Genomic DNA, 19,597 nt, shown 5'->3' with positions numbered 1-19,597 from the left:
TAAGAGTCTTTTTACATTATAAAAGTTAAATATAATTCTATTATCCATTTGATATTAAAGTTCTTAATTTAAACCCAGGTTATCTCTTATATTTGAAGAAAGTTTTATAAAACGAGTAAAGATTCTTTTTATTTTAATTTTTTAATATATAAAAATTATTACAACATATATATACATATACTGTTTAAACCTCGCATCCGCCTTCAGTTCATTCTCTAGCTTTCCATGATTTCGAAAGGTGGGGGTAATCTATTTTGTTCATTACTTCCCTTTTGTCTAAACCTTTATTTCATTCTTATTCCCTATATTTTCAGTCTTTTAATGTGTAAAGTATTGTTATAGTTCTTTTTTATTTGTTATTATTATTAATTGTCTAATACCTTTTTGTAATTCTTATTTATTTATAATTTTCATTGTACATCTAATTTTTATTTTCTTTAATTTACTTTGAAATGAAATGAAATGAAAAATGATTTTATTCTGGGACAAATGTCCCCTAAGAATAAACACATTGTTCACAAATTAAGGTTAATTGTCTGGCAGACATTTAAAAGCTTCAGTATACATGTTGAAAGAACATAAAAACCTTAGGTTAAATTACAGTTTATAATAGTAACCAATAATGGCTGTATACACAGCTCAAAATGATGCAGAGCTTTAGTTATGTAGTAGGTGAAAGAATAGGTGTCGTTCAAAGGAAAGGATGGATGAGGATTGACAAATGGAGAGAATGCTGAACTTTGTTAATTTTTATATAAATTTTCATAGACTTAAAATTTTTTTTAGCCATACCTTAGTTTAATTTTATTTTCATAATCTATTCTCTTACTTTGTCACACTATTATAGTTGTTTGTATCTTTTATAGCCCTGAGGAAGCCCTCCAAAGTGGGATGAAATGTTGGCTCATAATAAATAGTTTTATTACTATTTGAATTCTTTTGACCACACCCAGACCCATCTTCCTTATAAATAAAAATTTTAGGCTCACAAACAGTATTTGATTTTGTTTATTATAAAAATTGGTTTAAAAAAAATTAGATGAATAGCAGTTTAAATTATAGGTAATATGTAATTTATTTTAATTATCTTTTGCAAGTTGAAGATTTCTGATCAGGTTTAAGATAAACAAAATATGGAAACTTTTAAACAAAATTAGACTATCCAAGTTTAAAAAAATAATAATAATTTAATTGAATAAACATTCTACTATACCTGAGGAAGAGGAGTGAGACTTTTCATCAAGGTATATAATCTCGCCTGTGGAAGCTTTGGATAGATATACCAGAGCAGCTTTAGGATATGCCTGATAACATTCTCTCTTGTTATCCCAGTATAGAAGAACTCATCGAATATCACGGTGCAGAAGTCCTCAGTTGAAAATTCATCACCCATGTGGATCAGTAATGAAACCTAAACATGCAAATGAAAAAACAATGAAACAAAAGTTTGACTAGTTAAAAAAAAAATGAACTGACTTTAATCCTCATGAAATATTTTAAAACTGAATACTTCAGGTGTAGATTGAAATAACCAAGGTACTTCAGGCCTTTCTGACATATTGATTCTTCATTTCTGATAAATTCAAGTTAATTATAAAATAGTGCAGTAAAGTAAAATAATTGAGGAGTCAGCAGCAATAAGGAGATAGTATCATTTTTGGCCATTTTTTAGTTGAGCTGAATTTCAACAAAAAATATCCCTTAAACATCCAAACAGCCTCATGACGCAAAAAGAAAATAGCTCTGGCCTTTAGTTTCAAAATTTTTTCACTGAATAGAGTACTTCCACCTGTCTCGATGGAAAAATCAATGCAGGCCCTACACTACATCATGATCTTCAAATCCCTTATGTCTATGACCTCATAAAAAAATAAATTGTAAACCTTTCCACCCATCATTCAAATTCTCTGGTTCAATCCTTATCTAGTTCTACTCATCCCAATAATCAACCTCAAAGGTTGAAAAAGCAGTGGCCAAGGAATTTATTGCAAAATAAACTTGACAATTTGGGTTCTGGCAATAGCTAGATTCTATATTCATGCTAAGATTATTTGCTGCAGGACTCCTTTATAAACTGAAAAGAGTTCTTCCCAGCACCTACTAATCCTACAGTCTTATTTATAAGAGATATACTTCCGGATTCGACAGGGCTCATCACTCTCCTTATATTTTGCAGCTGGAGCTCCGCAGGGATCTATACTAGTGCCTTTATTGGACCACATCAAACCGCAGGGAGGAGGTAGCTATTGCCAGATTGAGAATAGGTGATACGAGTTTAACTCATAGATATCTGATCAGTAAGCAGCCACCGCCAAAATGTCAATACTGCAACAGTGTACTTACAATCAGTCACATATTTGAGAAATATCATTTTTATTCAGTGAACTTGAGTAGATTGGGAGTAGGACCGAGTGCATCGGATGCTCTGAATGATGACCAGAAGAACGTGGAAATGGTCTTAGTTTTCTTAAAAAGGAATGGCCTTTTGAATAAGATTTAAACCAGAAAAACTGTTATGCGTAATAAAAAATACCAACAGAAGTAATTATTTAAATTTTTTTTAGATATTATTTAAAGTGAAATAGAATTATAGAAATAGAAATTATAGAAATAGAATATAAAGCACGAAACGTGTTGATGACCTCAGGGTTTTACGCCCTAAAACCCCAGACAACAACAACAACAACTAGTGCCTTTATTATCCACTTTGTATACCTCCGATTTACCCACAATGGAGCACACTCTCACGGCCACATATGCTGACGATACAGCCATGCATGGTGACCCCACGCAAGCCTCACAACAATTACAAATACATCTAGCTAACATCCATGAATGGTGTATCAAATGGAAAACAGGGATACACATTGAGAAATCAGTGGAAATAACTTTTACGCTATGTCCTCCTGTTTTTCTAAACGAACGAAGTTTAACCCCGACAGACACAGTAAAATACCTTGGATTGACATTGGACAAACGACTTACATGGACCTCCCACATAAAAATAACAAAACAAGAGCTAAATTTCTGACTAAAATTATTTCATCTTTTAAATAAACGATCAAAAACCACTTTTAGAAGAACTAAAGATTTATACTTACCTTCTTAGACCAATTTGGACTTACGGTGCACAAATTTACAGATATGCCAAAAAAAAGAACTTACACATCAGTAACAAGAACTTACACAAAGATTTACGAACTTCCTATGTACAAACAACCATTAAATCACTACATAAACGGTTTCACGACACATTCCCAATACACACTAACCCTCAAATTCAAGGACTATCAACACGAGACTAACCAGATACGAGACGACGTTTACAAACGAGCTGGAATAGAGACCTCTTAAATTGATTTTTAAATTTCAATTTTAATGTAGAGGCATCATTGGAAGCCTTCATGACATTTTTTTTTACTCTACATCTCATTTGCTGGTTGTAAAAATGGTATTTACAGTTGTGAATAAAATAAATAAACTAAAAAAAAAAAAGATTATTTGCAACTATAAAGCATTTACTCAGCCTTCACTAGCTCAGTATTAATGGCACGGTAAGAGGGCTATGCTGGGATCTCAAAGAGCTCTGCTACTCTGAAGCAGGCTAGGGATCCTCAAGTTGAGTGTGTAAATATCGAATATGTTAATATAAATTTGATTTGTATTTTTATTTTATTAGGGTACTCCAACCTATCCTGATTAGAGTGCAAAGATTAAATTAATCTGCAGGCCCAACACTAAATAAGTCAATCCCCCCCTCCTTGACAGATAGGACCACTTTTAGCTTCCCTTGACCACTACAGCTTCTATAAACTTTTTGAGTATGGTATATTCTGGATATTTAATCCATAGATGGAAAAACTTACTAGAAAGTGTAGGAAAGGATCATCAAACGCTCGCTCACAATTAGCCAAAATACCTAAGACTCTCATGAGACCGACCCTGTCCCTTTGTTTAGCAGCGTGTAAAGTATAATACATGGCAATGATGCTAGCCACTGGACTTTCTTGCACAAATGTAAGGCATGCATCCGGAGCAGGACCTACAAACAGAAATTATTTCATCTTATAATACTATTTGTATTTACACCTGCACAACTAAATAGTAATAATAACAAGTACAACTATCATATCTGCTGTTATAAGATCAATACTAATGCAAAATGATATTAAATATCTGCAAACAGCATATTACAATCCAGATATAGTAATTTAATTTAAACAATGTCCAATATTTTGATAAAATCGTTAGTAATCAAAAAATATAATTTCTCATATTTCAGGATTTTCAATTACAATAGAATGGATTTAAATGAAATGAATAAAAAATGATGGATCTAATAAAGGGGTTTTGTTTGATTTGGAAAAAGTTGCATTTGTTTTATAAATATTCCACAACCTTGATTCCAGAGTCTTTTAACTATTTTTTAAAATCTAAATTAATGTTTTGAGTGAGTCTTGGAGTTTAATGTATCTATTATCTGTTTGTAGTTTTCAGAACCAAAACATTGATTTGTCTAGAGATTTCTCAAAGCACTTTTTTAGGGTTCTAAAAACCTACCAACAGACAATAAATGTATCTAATTCTGAGATTCGTTCAGAACTTTAGTTCAAAAAACAAAGTAGTTAAATGGGTTTGGAATTAATGCATCACAACTCATGAAGAATCTAGACACAGTACTTTGTTAGGAAGTACTGTTTTTAGGCCAACAATTGTACAAGGTAGTGATTTGGGAACCTATGTAAAGGTACTTCAACTTTTAATGAGCAATAAAATAAATTAATCTATTACAGAGATAAATGTATTAGACAGAACAATAGTTTGTAATGCTAAACAAAAGACACTAAATACTTTACCTGAATGCTCAATAATTGTGATAGCAGACTCTCTTTCATCCGGAGGAAGCTTAGCATTTAGAGCTCGTACCTGGTCATCGACCATCAGTGACATCAGTGCGGGTAAGAATTTACTAACTATCTGCGGGTCAAGTTTTGGCTCTTTGAATTCCTGCAATCAAAGATTGTTCAGAAGTAATATTTGATGATATGTATTATTTGCTATCCCAGAGGCCTGATATGTTCCATACGACCAGTATTGCATGTTTGTAGTTCTAAAAAGCAAATTGTGAGACATTTTTGGAATCATTTGATGTAATCTCTTTTTTTTCTGATTATACCATGTATGTGTAATTTATATATGTCTGATTACGGATTGATAAGTATGCTGTGTGAGATAGCAACCTAATGTATTTAGGCAGCATAGATAAATAAAGTATTTCTCTCTCTCTCAATTAATCATAACTATCTTAAGTCCCACGATGTCCAGATAGTCCATAACCAAAACTTGGTTAATATTAATGATACATCTCCAGTGTAAGATCAGTGTACAATATTAGTTTTATTACTTCTTAATTTATTGTGTAAGTATGTTTTTCATGATTCGTGGTTTTCACTATTATGTAATTATCTTACTCTTTAGATTGTATATATTGTTAATGTTCTTAGTTCATGTACTATTATCTTATACAATTGGTCTCATCATCTCCTATTCTCATTTTAATTATTAAATTACCTTGTTATACTCTAATACGTTAGATTTGTCGGTCAAAAACTGTTACCTCTACTCTTATAATGTCATCTCCTATCTCATTCTGAAAGTTCTTGTACTCAGGTTAATGTCTTTATCTTTCTTCTAGGATCTTAATTCACTCCTTTACATGTCCCTTCACCTACCCCCTCCCTTCTCTGTTCCTGCATCTTACTGCACCTCATTCACTTCACCAACCTTACTTTGATTTTACCATATTTGTTTACTACTTCGACTAACTATTATTTCACTATTAATTATTCTATTTTTACATACCACTTCAGTACTTGTTATTTATTAGTATCTCATTAATATTTATAATTGTTTGTTTTAGCTTACTACGTTACTCTTTTTTATATAACTTTTTACACTATTTCTATTTTAATTGTTTTATCATATTTACAATGTTTGTATTTCATTCCCATCTAGCTCTGATGAAGCCCTGCCTTTAAAGTGGGGTGAAACATTTGTCACCAATAAACAGTTGATTTCTTACTATTTTGTACTATTCTTGACTGCCACACAGATTATCTCCCAACAATCTATTTGGAAATTACATACAATCAACTATAGATTTTCCAATGTAAAAAAAAATAGCATATCATTTAATATTTATTAAGATATTTAAGTAAATATATTATCACACACAAAAAAAGAAAAAGATTTCATTTTTTATTTATACACCAAAAAATAATTCAATTTAAATAACCCAATCCATCCATTGGTATAACCACATACTTTAATTCATAGCCTTAATCATGTGGATGATTTGAATAGGAAGAGATTGAATATGTGTTAGTGATGTGAATGAGACATCTATCAGAACATTAATATTGTCCTTTAATATTAATATGTTCATTGAGGAAAAGTTGTGATGGCAACTAAATTCTTGAAGGAAACTTAAAAATCAGTTGATCCATCCCCCCAAAAAATCATTACATTCCAACAAACAGAGAGGCTAAACACATTTGCCTCCCAATATAATAAAAATGCAGTTGGTTTCCATGTACTTAGCACTACTGTAAAGTAAGCCATCAATATGGCAACTAAAAATAAGATAAATAAAAATATATATATATATAAATATATAAAAACAAGATAATTTTCCTTACAATTAAACTGTGCATGATAAATTATAATAGCATAATAAATAATTATACCTGTGAATTAATCATAACCCATGCACTAAGTCCAAGAGAGAGCATTCTCAGAAGCAAAATCAACACAGTATTTTCCTGAAATAATGTTTATATTTAAGAATGATACAATAACTGTCAATATTTTTTTTTAATTCAATACTATACTAAAATTGATATATTTAAAATGTCCATTAAACTTACCCTTGGCAAGTTCTCAATGTTGATAAGATGCTGCAATATCTTCATAGCTGATGTTGCAAGAAAATTTATAGCATAAGGATCACATAGTGTCATTGAGAGATCGCCTAAAACAGTCTCTTGCCCTCTTTTGATACCATCCAAGAAGCCCTATAATAAGACCAATATTTATTCCTCTAATTTGATAGATATTTATATTTTTGAAATATTGAAAGGTCACCTAATAATACATACCATTGAGTCACAAGTGAAACTGTAAAAAAACAAGATTTTGAGAAAACACTAATCAAAGATTTTTTTTAATTTCTTCTTCTACCTTAGTACTAACATCACTTTTGAAATGAAGTCAGCAATGGAGCTTTCGTTTGCTAATCATGCACCATTCTTGGTTCTCATATACTTATTTTGTTATTATACTGTACTAAGAATAATTATAAAACTTCGAAAAAATAAAAATAAAGCAATGAATTAGTGGTTTTCAACAGTTGAATCTTATTATAGTTAAGATAAACTGAAAATTTATTATTTTTACAGTGGCTTCCACTTGTGATCCAACATTAAAGTCTAATATGATATTAGAGAATATTATCACATTGATATCTTATTCCCAGTACATAAATTCAATTAATTTCTAAAACAAAAATATAAACCATATGCAACCCCACTATAACAGCTTTTAATATATAATTAATGAATTTATAAATTTCCTTTACCTGCAACTCCCGTGACCTCTTCACGTCAACATTCTTCTCCCTAATACAAGCATCAAGGCACCAAGTAAACTTATGGCAAGGATCAACAGAAATGATATCCTGTAAATTTAAATATGTAACTATGAATATTATATATGTTACAATCACATATAATTTTAATAACTTAGAAACAAAAAAAGGTAAAAAGCAATATATTTTTTGTTTTGTTTTAACATAAGAATCTTTATCAAAAAGAGGTAGGAGAAATTAATAAAACAAGGTATGTAACAAGAACATTATCAAAATTTAAAAAAAACACCAGGAAAGTTAGATGCCTAATTCAGTTAAACTCAACAAAGATGAAAAATAAGACTTTGAAAATGAATACACTGAATCGGAAGATAGTTTGAATTAAGAAATGATTTTCCAAACTGCCCATGATTCTATGACAGGAATTCTTGATAACGAAACCCCTGAAAAAGTTTATGTAATAACCAAGGAACCAGATTGAAGAATGATTATTGTTTCTTTATAACCTGTGTAATATAAATCCTTGTTTACATTGTTATTCGGTATTTAATAAGAGTTTTTCAAAATGTGCCACCAAAAACATGAGAGGATGGTTAGAATATGTTAACTTACAGATTTTAAGGTTCTCCAGAGAAATCAGCCCTTCTCAGAAAGGATTGAAAAAACATGACCATCTTCAATGAAATACTCAGAGGCCAGAAGTTCAAAATTTTCACAAGTCTACCAGAGTTAGCATGAAAAGTTATAATAGTTTTCAACTATTTTGTTCTGTTTTGACCGTAACCCTGACCATCTTCTACATAGTTTAAATTATACGGTCAACTACTTATATATATATATATTATAGGTTAACATAGGTTAACCTATCTTCTTTTAGTTCAATCTCGTGTTCTGTTTTTCCTGTTGCTCCCAGTACATTCCCTCCTCTAAAACAAATGTCTTCATACTCTTCATCTTTCCTACAATGTGTACCATTAGATTTTTGCCCTTAGCCCCCATTTACTCAATTTTCATTTCTGCCTCCCCCTCTACTCTGCAGGGCCCCCCAGAGTGATTAGCTGACACTGACACTCCCTCCTGACCTGGATCATCCTCTTTCCACCACTCATCCTATCCAGAGCCTCCCTGCATGCAATGGTATTGGAATTCCCTGGTATCCAACAAGCATCTCACTCCTCTAGTTCGGATGATAGGCAGGCCGCCGTGCTCTCTTCTTACGCTGTGGCTCACCAACGTAATTAATCATCACAGACATGCCCTTCAGATTTCCTTCATCCTGCCAGCCACCTCACACCGTCAACACACGTTCCTCCTGTTCTGCTGTCTGTTATGAATCCCAACATCATTCTCTCCTGCTTCGACCTCTGAGGCTTCAGATGTGTTATCATTTGTAGATCGTTCTGACCTTAGATAAATCCTTTTCCTCCTCACACATTGGGTAGTCACCTCCATCGGTTCTACATGGTTCGATTTTTGTTGTCGAAACATATAAGGACATTGTCTCGCTATATGTCCCTCTATTTCACATTCGAAACATCAGGTACGGGAGTACTGTGGCATCAAGTGCCCTATCTTTCCGCATCCATGGCCCATTCTTCTCTCTGGGTTTCTTATCCTCCCTTTCGCACTTTCCTGCTGCTCTCTTCTTCTCCAAGGAACTGAATTATTCCTCAGGCAATTGTAACTAACTTTTTTCCAGCCGGTTTCTTTAATGTCCATTCTTGATTTCTCTTCTCTTGTGCTTGTTTCTATAAGATCTTGAGCAATTTCCACAAACCAGCACTCTCTCGGAAATCCTTCCTTCTTTTGCTGCTCTCTTGTCAACTAAATCTTTAGTACCATGGATAGGAATTGTATCCGACCCTGTACCTAGATTGTTTTCATCATCTCACTGAGTTTAACTTGAATTCTGTTAAAGCGTGCCAGGAGTTCTGCAGCATATTGCCCACTAGACTATTTTGTTTTTTTCATCTCCCTGATCATCATAAATAAGTCCTCCTCTGGGGCCCATCATCCTCCTCCGAACGCCTTCTTCAGCCTACCCTTAACTGTGGGCCATGATGTTTCTTCATCGGCCTGAATTTGGTTTAAAATACTTCTCTTTATTCTGCATACCAAGCCTGCCTTCAGTCAGTTAGCATCTCCTTTATTTAGTAGCTCTTCCACTACCTTAGTTTCTATTCTTGATATAAGTCGGTCGCCTCCTTTGACAAAATGGTTCAACTCACCAATTTCTCTAGTAAGCCTTTCTAAATCTGAAATAGCATTAGGTCCTAAGAGGTTACTGTTCGAATTTTCATCCCTTCGATACCATTTATTTGCGCTGCAGTGATCTATTAGTTTAATGTGATCCTTAAATATTTATTAGGAATTACGATGTTTAGCAAATATGATAGAGAGAGGAAAAAATATATTTTTCTTTTTAAATTTAAAAAATAACTTTCAACCAATACACTCGTCCCAAGTTTCGGCACCAGTTATGTGTTGGGATAGAAAAACTAATAAAAATAGGAAAAGGATGTTGGAAGAATACTCTCTCAATGCATAAACAAGACTGACTTTTATTGTATTCAGCACCTCTATATATACAAGTTCAATCAGCTGATCAATTCAATCACCTGACGGCCTTTGAAAATTATATATATGAAAAATTAAAATGTGAAAAGTTTTGCCACCCATCCCGCCTCCCCTACTAAAAATAAAATGAATCACAGAAAACCTAATCCAGCCTGGAAAAAAGTTATCACTTAGTAGTCAACTGGTCAACCAAGGATCCAATTTTCTGGTGCTACTTCTTGTCAGGTTGAAAGACAATGAATCCAAAATTAGATTATTCATTTTCATTAATGTAGCTTCTATAGTGAGCTCATAAAACAATGGAAAAGATATGGTAAAAAAAGAGTTGGGTTAGTTATGAGGATTTTTCTTATATATTTAATTATACAAATGACAGGAATTTTTGGATCTTAAGTATATATAATTAAATATTGTTGCAGGAGCACAACATGATTTGACCAATATATATTTATTTTGGAGATAGGAGCTGTATAATATAAAATAAACAATTGAAAAATAATTGGGAAAATTCAAACAGCTTGGTTACTGATGGGTCAAGAATGAAATTTCTGGTTTAAAGGTTATTGAAAATTTATTACCTTACAAAATTCAAACTATTTCTGAAGTCACTAAATACACTAGTAACAGATTAAAGTAGACAAAATTAACAAGTAAAAAATTAGAAAAAGTAAAGAATTCTTAAATAAAAAAATTAAATTACCTGCTATACAATTAATGTAACACAATTATATCATTACCTGTACTTCAAGATCGTGTAATGCCATTAGCAGCTCTGCTCTCAGCGTACAATAATGAACATTTCGAGTTCGGATGAACAATGTCCTTAAGAACTGGAGGACCATGTCATAAAGCTTGACACTAGATCCTATCATGTGGGCAAGCCTTTGCACAACTTCCCCCTGTCGCCTCACCTAGTTTTTCAAATTATTTACAATTTTACATAAAATATAAACAATTAACTTCTTAATTGACAAACAGGAAAAGTTTATAACAGAGATAAAAAAAAGTACTATTTTGCTTTAGCTTATTATAAACTAATATCGTTTATTTAGAATATGATTGAACAGTCTTGACTGACCCAAAAATATACACTAATATTCTAACTTAAATAGAGAATGGAATGACAGGTAAATCAGCGGATCATCAATATAACCTCAGGTAAATCATTTATAAAACTATAAAAAAAATAGTTGATAAGAGCGAGGAGTACTGGGAAATAGAGTGCATAGGAGAGAAAAAAGTATGGAAATATTGTAGAAGATTTTGGCATAGAAGCTTGCTTAATCACCATAAGCAAGAATGTCATAGTTAAGCGAAGAGGCATTGATATACAGAAAAGGCATATGGATCTTTAAATCATTTCCACTGGATTGAAAAGTATAAATTAGGAAATTAAAAGAAGAAATTGGAATAAGCACACTATAGAGGTTATCTTTTTCTTCCAATGCAAACTGGTACGAAATGTACTTCCAAAGAGCCATAACTTGTAGTGGAAGGCACTTGACTACATCACTAAGTTTCAATTCTTATAGACATTAACTTCAGAAACAATCCCCCAATGTGTTTAAGTAGAGGAGCAGCTACATTCTGTCTTTAATGAAAGGGTTATTTTCTTGGTAAGATTTAATAATTCATATAATAATTTTTTATTTAAATGTTTTTCAGGAATTGGTAGTTCATATTTAATTATATATCATACGGTGAGAAACGTGACACTTTGGAAAAACTTCAATGTTGAGGAAAAACAGAAAAACAAAATGAGTAGGTATGGCCTACTTGGGGAAGTCATTGCAACTTTTACTATAGTTATTACAACAGCCAAATAGCTCATACAGGGTGACTAGCAAAATAGCATGAAGAAATCTTATATTTGGTCACATTCATCTGCTTTCAGAAACATTGTTATCCAATCTACATCTACGATCAGCAGTTAAGCTCTTTTTCACTGCTATAATTAAATGGGTTTTTAGGGTTCCCCAAAAATAATTTTGAGTTGCATACTGTTCTTTATTCCAGGAAGCTGGATAAAAAATTGGAGAATTTTTAAAGTGGTTCACAAGCTCAAAATTTTAGCCTAGAAAATAGAGCTATTATGAGAATCTCCTATGTACACTAGTCAGTTTTTTTTTCTTTTTAAAGGATTTTTACAATGATACTGAAACATTTTGTTACTGTTTCTTATTTGCTGGCATAATAATTTGCAGCATTTTTGAGATTTAACAGTGAAAAATACTTACAAATAGACTGGCTAAACACAGTTATTGCAATATTTATGATATATTTAGAGCTCAAATTCTAAAATAAATATTTGTAAAATTTTAATGAGTAATTTGAGACATCAAACTTAAAAATTAATTGAGCTGTTCAATCAAAAAATTGTTTACACCTTAGTCTGATAATACTTTAAAGTTAAAGCAGTTTTTTATTCCTTTTCACTTCACAAACTATTCTACTTCTTATGGTACAGTTCTTTAATAAATCAAATTATATCTTGATAAAAAATCAAAACCCATACCTTGGGCGATGGAGTAAAGAAGAGGTTAGTCAAATTCTGATGATCGAAGAGAATATTTTCCTTTTCTTTGCAATACTGAGTTAAAAGTGGAGAGACCTCATCACCAAACAATGATTGGTTATCCTTCCATATCTGACGTTTGACTTCTGTATCTGTATCATTGTATAGCTCCTTTTCTCGTACCTAAAATCCCATTTATAATAAAATTAATTATCAATAATTCAAAAAAAGTAATAGCAATCCATTTCCATTCTTTTTTGTTAATATGTACATTCAAAAACAATTTTCATTTATGTCACCAGAAGTTATACAAAAATATTTTATTTGAATAAATAATAAAATACCATGCTTGGAGAAGTTTGTCGGGGGGTACGGTCAACAAAGAACAACATAAATAAATAAATAAAATAAACAAAACCATATTTATTTATTTTATGCCGACGTTTCAACCTGAGTGACAGGTCTTCATCAAGGGTTGTGGCGTAGAAGGCAGGTTGGTAACTCACCTTTGCTGACCGCACCCCCCAACAAACTTCTCCAAGCATTAATCTACGGTCAACTCTCTACACCTCATAATAAAATACCATGTTCTAATAACTAATGACATTTGACAGTTACAGAAATAATAGTACTACTTACCAGCACCCTAAGATATTTGTCGTCAATATGAGGGATGTTCCTGAGAATACACATCACTATTGGACGTAATGCTTTCAAGCGAACCAAAGGAAAGCTTTTCGACAATAGCTCCTTTAAAGTTTTATCCCTCTCACGTCCCTCTTTCTGACCCAGTTCATTGATGTGAGTCACTAGATTGTCTCGGAGCTCCTAAAAACAAATTACTTGATTAAAATTCATAATTAAACGTGTCAATGGCCAAATTAATTATAAATTTGATAGTCATATGAACAGGATTTAAATAAATAGTAGTTATTAAAATGAACAATACCAAGCTATATTTAGATCTTGTGTGCTAACTACAGAGGGATCTCCCGTCTGCTGGATACAAAGTCCTGTCAAACATACTCTTTAAGCGTTTGCTGTCCTATGCGGAGAGGGTGCTCGGCCAATACCAGTACAGATTCAGAAAAAGTAGGTCCACGACTGATCAAATATACAGGTGGTGGTAGTAGTAGTGTAATTAGAAGTTTAAGTTATCATGTACATGTGTTCCAACTAAGCAGTAGGTTCACCATTGCTATATGTGCTGTCAACTGTTAAGAAAGACCTTGTGTGACAATGCTGCCAAAACAAATGTGATGCCACAATGCTGTCATGACAAACCTAGTGGGTGTAAAACATGAGTAACTGCAGCAGATACCATGTTTATCTTAACATAAATTTGTATTCTGCAAAATATAACAGAACATTTTAAAGTTGATTCCAAAATTGTGAATTGTGTATATGTTTTACTAAGACTTGACTCATAGTTGAAGAAATAAAAGTTAAAAATCTACTTTTGTTAAATAGGTTAAATCAGAGGTTTCCAATCTTTTTCAGTTTGCGGCTCCCTAAATAATCGGATTTTTTCTGCGGTACCCTTAATACATCAGATATTTTCTAAATTTTTGACTTTCTTGAAAAACTTTCCTTTTTAAAAGCTATTACCCATTTAACCGCAAAAAATTAAAAACAGATACTTACTATTTTCCTTAGGATAATACAAAATATCTAATTTCAACTGTTTCGGGTATATCCACATTAAGACTGGACAACCAACATGTGGTTAGGTTAGTTAAAAAATATATCAAACATGAATTTTAAATTCACAAACAATTTGATTGAACGTCCACTGATGATTAACATTAGTAAAATTATTAAGGGGATGATGGACTTGATGTTCATTACACAACTTCTCATTTCTTGTTTAAAGTTAATTTTCAAGCTATATTTACTTTTTATTACCGCAACTGCTGAAAACCCAGCTTCGCACAAATTGGATGTTGCAAATGGAATTAATATTCTTAGAGCTTTACCACTAAGCAGTGGATATCCCTCTTTTACTGATATCCAAAAACCAGAAAGTTCCAAGCTACCAAATGATGGCTTTAGTATTATTATTATTATCGCAAGACAAATCAATAAGAGATTCTTCTTCTAAAGAAGTAAATTCTGTTGGCGCCTCGGCTCTGAATGGGCCTTAAATTCATAGAAATTTATCATTATCTGCTTCAAAGTATTTTTCAAACTTTTTTATAAGCACTGATAGGTGATTAACCAAAATATATTTTATATTGCAAGACAAATGAATTTCATTGGAGATTACGAACTGGTGCAACAAGGGAAAACAATCACTGATACATTATTCATTAATTTTATTTTCCATAGCTGTAATTTTTGTTTGAGCAATTAAATATTTCGCGGCCCCGCAGTGCCCTGGGGAGCCGCAGCACACACTTTGGTAATCACTGCGTTAAATGACAAAGAGGGTGTAAAACCTATATCTACTATACCTACCATTTTTTACTTCATAACAGGTATAGAAGTACAGACACTTTTTCTTACCATTTTTTGGAGTATCTCAGATCCTCTGCTATGCTTGCACTCTTATAGAAAACCATAGTTCGGGTCTTCAGCATAGCAACCACCCAAAGTCTTTGTCAATGATATTGACAGAACTGTCAATGATAATGAAAATACTTAATTTAATTTTTTTATCATTCAGAAACAGACTGCGCCGGGTGACCATCTTTGATAGTTACCATGTTTTACCTCCTACCAGCTACCACTTACCTTAACTTAATAACAATATTATTGTTTACAAAAAAATTAATGTTCAACACATTCTTCAATTAACCTGTAAAATCAGCTTTAAGGAATCAGACATAACCAAAAACTATGATTCACAAAAAATGTCAGATACCATGTATTACGACCGAATGCCTCAAATTATGAAAAAATAAATAAATTATAGAAAATGAACTGATTAATTTCATCTTTGTTACAAAAAGAGAACAAAATATCAAATAAATAAAATATAAAATAACAAATTAGGTAAGACTCAAATAAGCCAAAAACAAAAACAGTCACAAGAACATAAGGCACAATCACAAATTTCTTAAGAATTAAATGGATTATTAAGTCAAAAAACTGTTAATAAGAAATGGTGAATGTAATTTCAAATGTAAATTTAAATGTACAAACATGAACATGACACTCCTAACCAATATTACATAACACACTATGTGAAACTTTCAATAAAATATTACTAAATACAACGTAGATCAAAAATTCATGAAGAAAATTCACCTCCAAAACCGAAGTATGAAAGTCGAGCCTTCTTAGCCCATGAAGGTCCAACAGAGGCAGCATCTGTCGAAGTGAAGGAAGCAGGATTCCATTTTCCAACTGTAACAGAATGATTGAAATTATTACTTAAAGCTTATCCATGACATAATTTTAATTACTAAAATATGTGAAAATATGTAATAATACTAAGGACAACTAACCCGTTTCAATGAGTGGATATCGAACATACAGACAGCACAAATCATACTAATGTAACCAAGAAATGGAGTGATTATTTGAAATTTCAACAAATCAAAATATTTGTAAAAATGTCCATAACAGTTCAAAGAAATCATGTGAAATTTAAGTGCAAAAATACATAGTACAGTGCTTTTAATGTAAATTAATTGTCCTGAGTTGTTTAAGGAAAATTCAAAAGATCGAAATGTCTACTAAGTATAAAGATCAAAAGGAAAAGGGAATTGGCATCTAATGTTTAAATGTTTGAAAAATTATGATCTAATTTTCAAAAAAAGAGGCCAAGTAATTATTTTCAAAGAAGAAAATGTTATACCTGAAATTCTTCTATAGCTTTTAGTGGGTCCGTGCAACTTGTTAAAGCTTCCCTCAAGGCGTTCTGACCTGGAACACCTATTTCTTCGAGACCTGTTCCTTGCATTCTATTAGCGGTCAAATATTTACCGTAGGCGATTCTAAACTCAACTGTTCCATATTTTAACCGCAATACAAAAACGAAAGAAATCAGAGGACCGGTTAACATTCAAAAGAGAGTCCATGATGAAAACACAATGTAAGAAAATAATGTAAACAAACAACGAGAAGTACAACATTGAATCGATGTATTGAATAAGGCATATACTACTTGCCAGCATACAACGTCATTACACTAAGTACAGGTATACATTACTCAACGAATAAAATACATTTTAAGAATAATATAAAACAGTAAATAACTGAAATTAATAAGTATTATAAACAATATTTATATTACTATTTAAAATGTACATTTTATGATGTGAACAAATAACTTCAGTATATTAATTTTAATATATTAAATTCTGTTCTTTCACCCAGAGCTCTTCTGACACATTCTATACTTCTACTTCTCAACTACAACAACAACAACAAAGTAACAACTTCTATAAAGTATTTACCCCTAATCCAGAGGAAACCTTGACGGTTAAGCTGTGATCTAGACCAGATCACCTACACAACCATTGATTAAGAAACAGTACGTCCCTATCAAATATTAACACTAAGACCTTTCATGGGTTTTAAGAGGTCTAGGTTATTTTTCAACTACTACAGATGAACAACAGGTTGTTAATATGATTTCTCAAAAAGCCTGGATATTGCGTGTTTATTCATGGTCTCAGTATTAGCTGTTAAATGCTTCCCTTTTTCACCAACTTTCTTTGGTTGTTGCAAAGGACTTTTTCGAGGTGTTTGTGTTAGATCTGACTCCAATTTATAATGTCAGGTACTCTTTACCAGAAGGCCTTGACAATGCGCGTTCAAAATAGGTTAGATAGGTGATAGGATGTTAATAGATGGCATGAAACTTAAGTTCTGAGGCCAGCCGTAAGTTCTCTAAGGATGGTAACTTTGTCCTACAGGGTACTATTGGGTCATGCAGGAAGGTAATTTCGTTCTACAGGATACTATTCCTGTAGATACGAATGGGTATATAAGCCCGGAGGGTAACCAGCCACCGGGTCCTACGAAAGAATACAAGGTAGAGGAAGGAGGAGAAATCAGAGAAAAAAGACAATATATACTTCCAAAAATCAAGCACAAGAATGTGTCTCGTAATGCGAGATTTCATAGAGACTTTTTTAATTTTGGCCTACTCTTGTCTCAGAGCTATTAAACACCATCGCGAGATACTACGAGTAAGACGTTAGATTTCATTAACCATTGTCAGTACAACCTCACAATTGATTATCCCGATTCTATCGACTTATACAATCGATTAATCAAACATCTTGAAGATATCAAAACGCCGTTTCAGAAACCACAGTTGCAATCTGCTTTTGTTTAAGTGTAACATGTATTTAGGTATAAAATTGACGCCGATATAAAAATAAAAATATATTCAGCAATGAAGGTTATGGAAAATTTAGTACAACAGAAAATTATTAATTTTTGCGTCTATATTTCATAAAATTCACGTTCACACAATCCTACCTCCTGGGGTACTACATAGCACTAATGACCTCTACTGTAGCTATTCGCTACATTAGGTCCTTTTTTTTTTGGTTTAAGATTGGGGATAAAATACTTCTTTTAGTCAGTGCTAATTACAATTTTTTCCCCTTACACTGAACAGAACCTCCTTTGGAGCTATGACCGTTGTTATGATTGATCCAATTGTTGTAATAACTGTTATCTGTTCTAACCTAATTAGTAACATATGTTTGCACTTTTACCATTTCTGTAATCTTTATATTTCTGTTGTACGTTTATTGTGAATAATAAAGCCTAATTCGCAAAGGTTTTACTACAACCGTACAAAGCGGAATTTGAATTGTCACAATTATTATTTTCTAAGCTTGATTTTACAATGGAAAGGTCCTGCAATAGTTTTGTTTTAACCGAATTGGCGGTTACTGCCATGCTCGAACTCTCAATGCCCATAATCATGGGTTCAAAACGGCTTGGTAATCCGGCATGGATTGTTTCAACCCACTCATCACTCACTGTAAGACCAACTGACGTTAACTTATGCGCGGTTGTAATTATCCGGTTCACATATTCTTCTACCGAACTACAGTCTTCTCGTTTTGTAGTTATAAGAATACGGAGAAGTCCAACTCTTCTTGTCAATCTATCATCCTGAAAAGCTTTCGATAGGTTTTCCCAAGTTTGTTTGGTGTTAGTTGTATTTTGAATGTGAACATAATTCACCGTTTCAACCAATAAGATAGCTTGGAACGACATTTCGTGTCTTTCTTGTCGGGATCCGTTTTTGTTGTTATACATTCCCACAGCTCCAAATCTTCTAGATTGGCCTGCACTGCGAATTTCTATGAGTCGAAATTTTCTCGTTCCTTTAGACGTTCAACCGGCAGCGACTAGTGCTGAGACATGGCGGATTCGCGAAACGAAAAAATAACCGTTTGGTCGAAACTCAAGAATTTACGATCACTGGGCCCATAACCTGTTGAATTTAAGATTCTGTAGTTTAGGCCAAAAGATAACACAGGTCATGGAGTTATGACAATATTTATTGAACACAGTAACAGCACAGAACGGAACAATAGAAGCGACTAACTCGTATATACAATGTGTAAGGTTATAAATGAAACGTGGTCGAGATAGAGTTGCCACAAATCCCCAAATAAATTATCCAACAAACTCTACTCTCCTTTGTAAAAATGAAGCCAAGAAGTGGAGATTTTACGTAGAAATTAATAGGGATTTCCAATATTAATGTAATTATTTGTAAAACAGTTCATTTAATCGATATTGTAATGAGGACAGAAGTTACAGTAAATGCTATTTCCAATAATTTGGTTCATCTACTATACAAATTGTATATCATCGAGATTATATACTTTAAAAAAAAAAATTAAACATATATATAACTTAAGGAAAGCTAACACAAAAAA

The 19,597-nt window shown here is 32.4% G+C and overlaps 1 protein-coding gene across 1 annotated transcript in view; it reads right to left on the bottom strand.

Annotated features, from left to right (window-relative positions):
* NELF-B (negative elongation factor B) overlaps window positions 1-16,807 on the bottom strand; it is a 29,343-nt gene extending 12,536 nt beyond the window's left edge. Inside the window, exons 1-11 of the mRNA XM_014424293.3 lie at window positions 16,540-16,807; window positions 15,987-16,085; window positions 13,377-13,565; window positions 12,738-12,920; window positions 10,960-11,133; window positions 7,637-7,735; window positions 6,927-7,073; window positions 6,747-6,821; window positions 4,857-5,007; window positions 3,867-4,042; window positions 1,214-1,411 (exon numbers count right to left, since the gene is read on the bottom strand). Of these exons, the coding sequence (XP_014279779.1) occupies window positions 1,214-1,411; window positions 3,867-4,042; window positions 4,857-5,007; window positions 6,747-6,821; window positions 6,927-7,073; window positions 7,637-7,735; window positions 10,960-11,133; window positions 12,738-12,920; window positions 13,377-13,565; window positions 15,987-16,085; window positions 16,540-16,746 (1,698 nt within the window). The 5' untranslated portion in view covers window positions 16,747-16,807. The remainder of the gene's footprint in view (window positions 1-1,213; window positions 1,412-3,866; window positions 4,043-4,856; window positions 5,008-6,746; window positions 6,822-6,926; window positions 7,074-7,636; window positions 7,736-10,959; window positions 11,134-12,737; window positions 12,921-13,376; window positions 13,566-15,986; window positions 16,086-16,539) is intronic.
* Window positions 16,808-19,597: the final 2,790 nt, after the last annotated feature.

The sequence above is a fragment of the Halyomorpha halys genome, unplaced genomic scaffold (genome assembly GCF_000696795.3).
Source record: "Halyomorpha halys isolate HHAL.00 unplaced genomic scaffold, Hhal_1.1 Scaffold461.1, whole genome shotgun sequence".
Taxonomy (NCBI): Eukaryota; Metazoa; Arthropoda; class Insecta; order Hemiptera; family Pentatomidae; genus Halyomorpha; species Halyomorpha halys.
The sequence above is the reverse complement of the archived record's forward strand: the minus strand, read 5'-3'. Positions and strand labels throughout refer to the sequence as shown.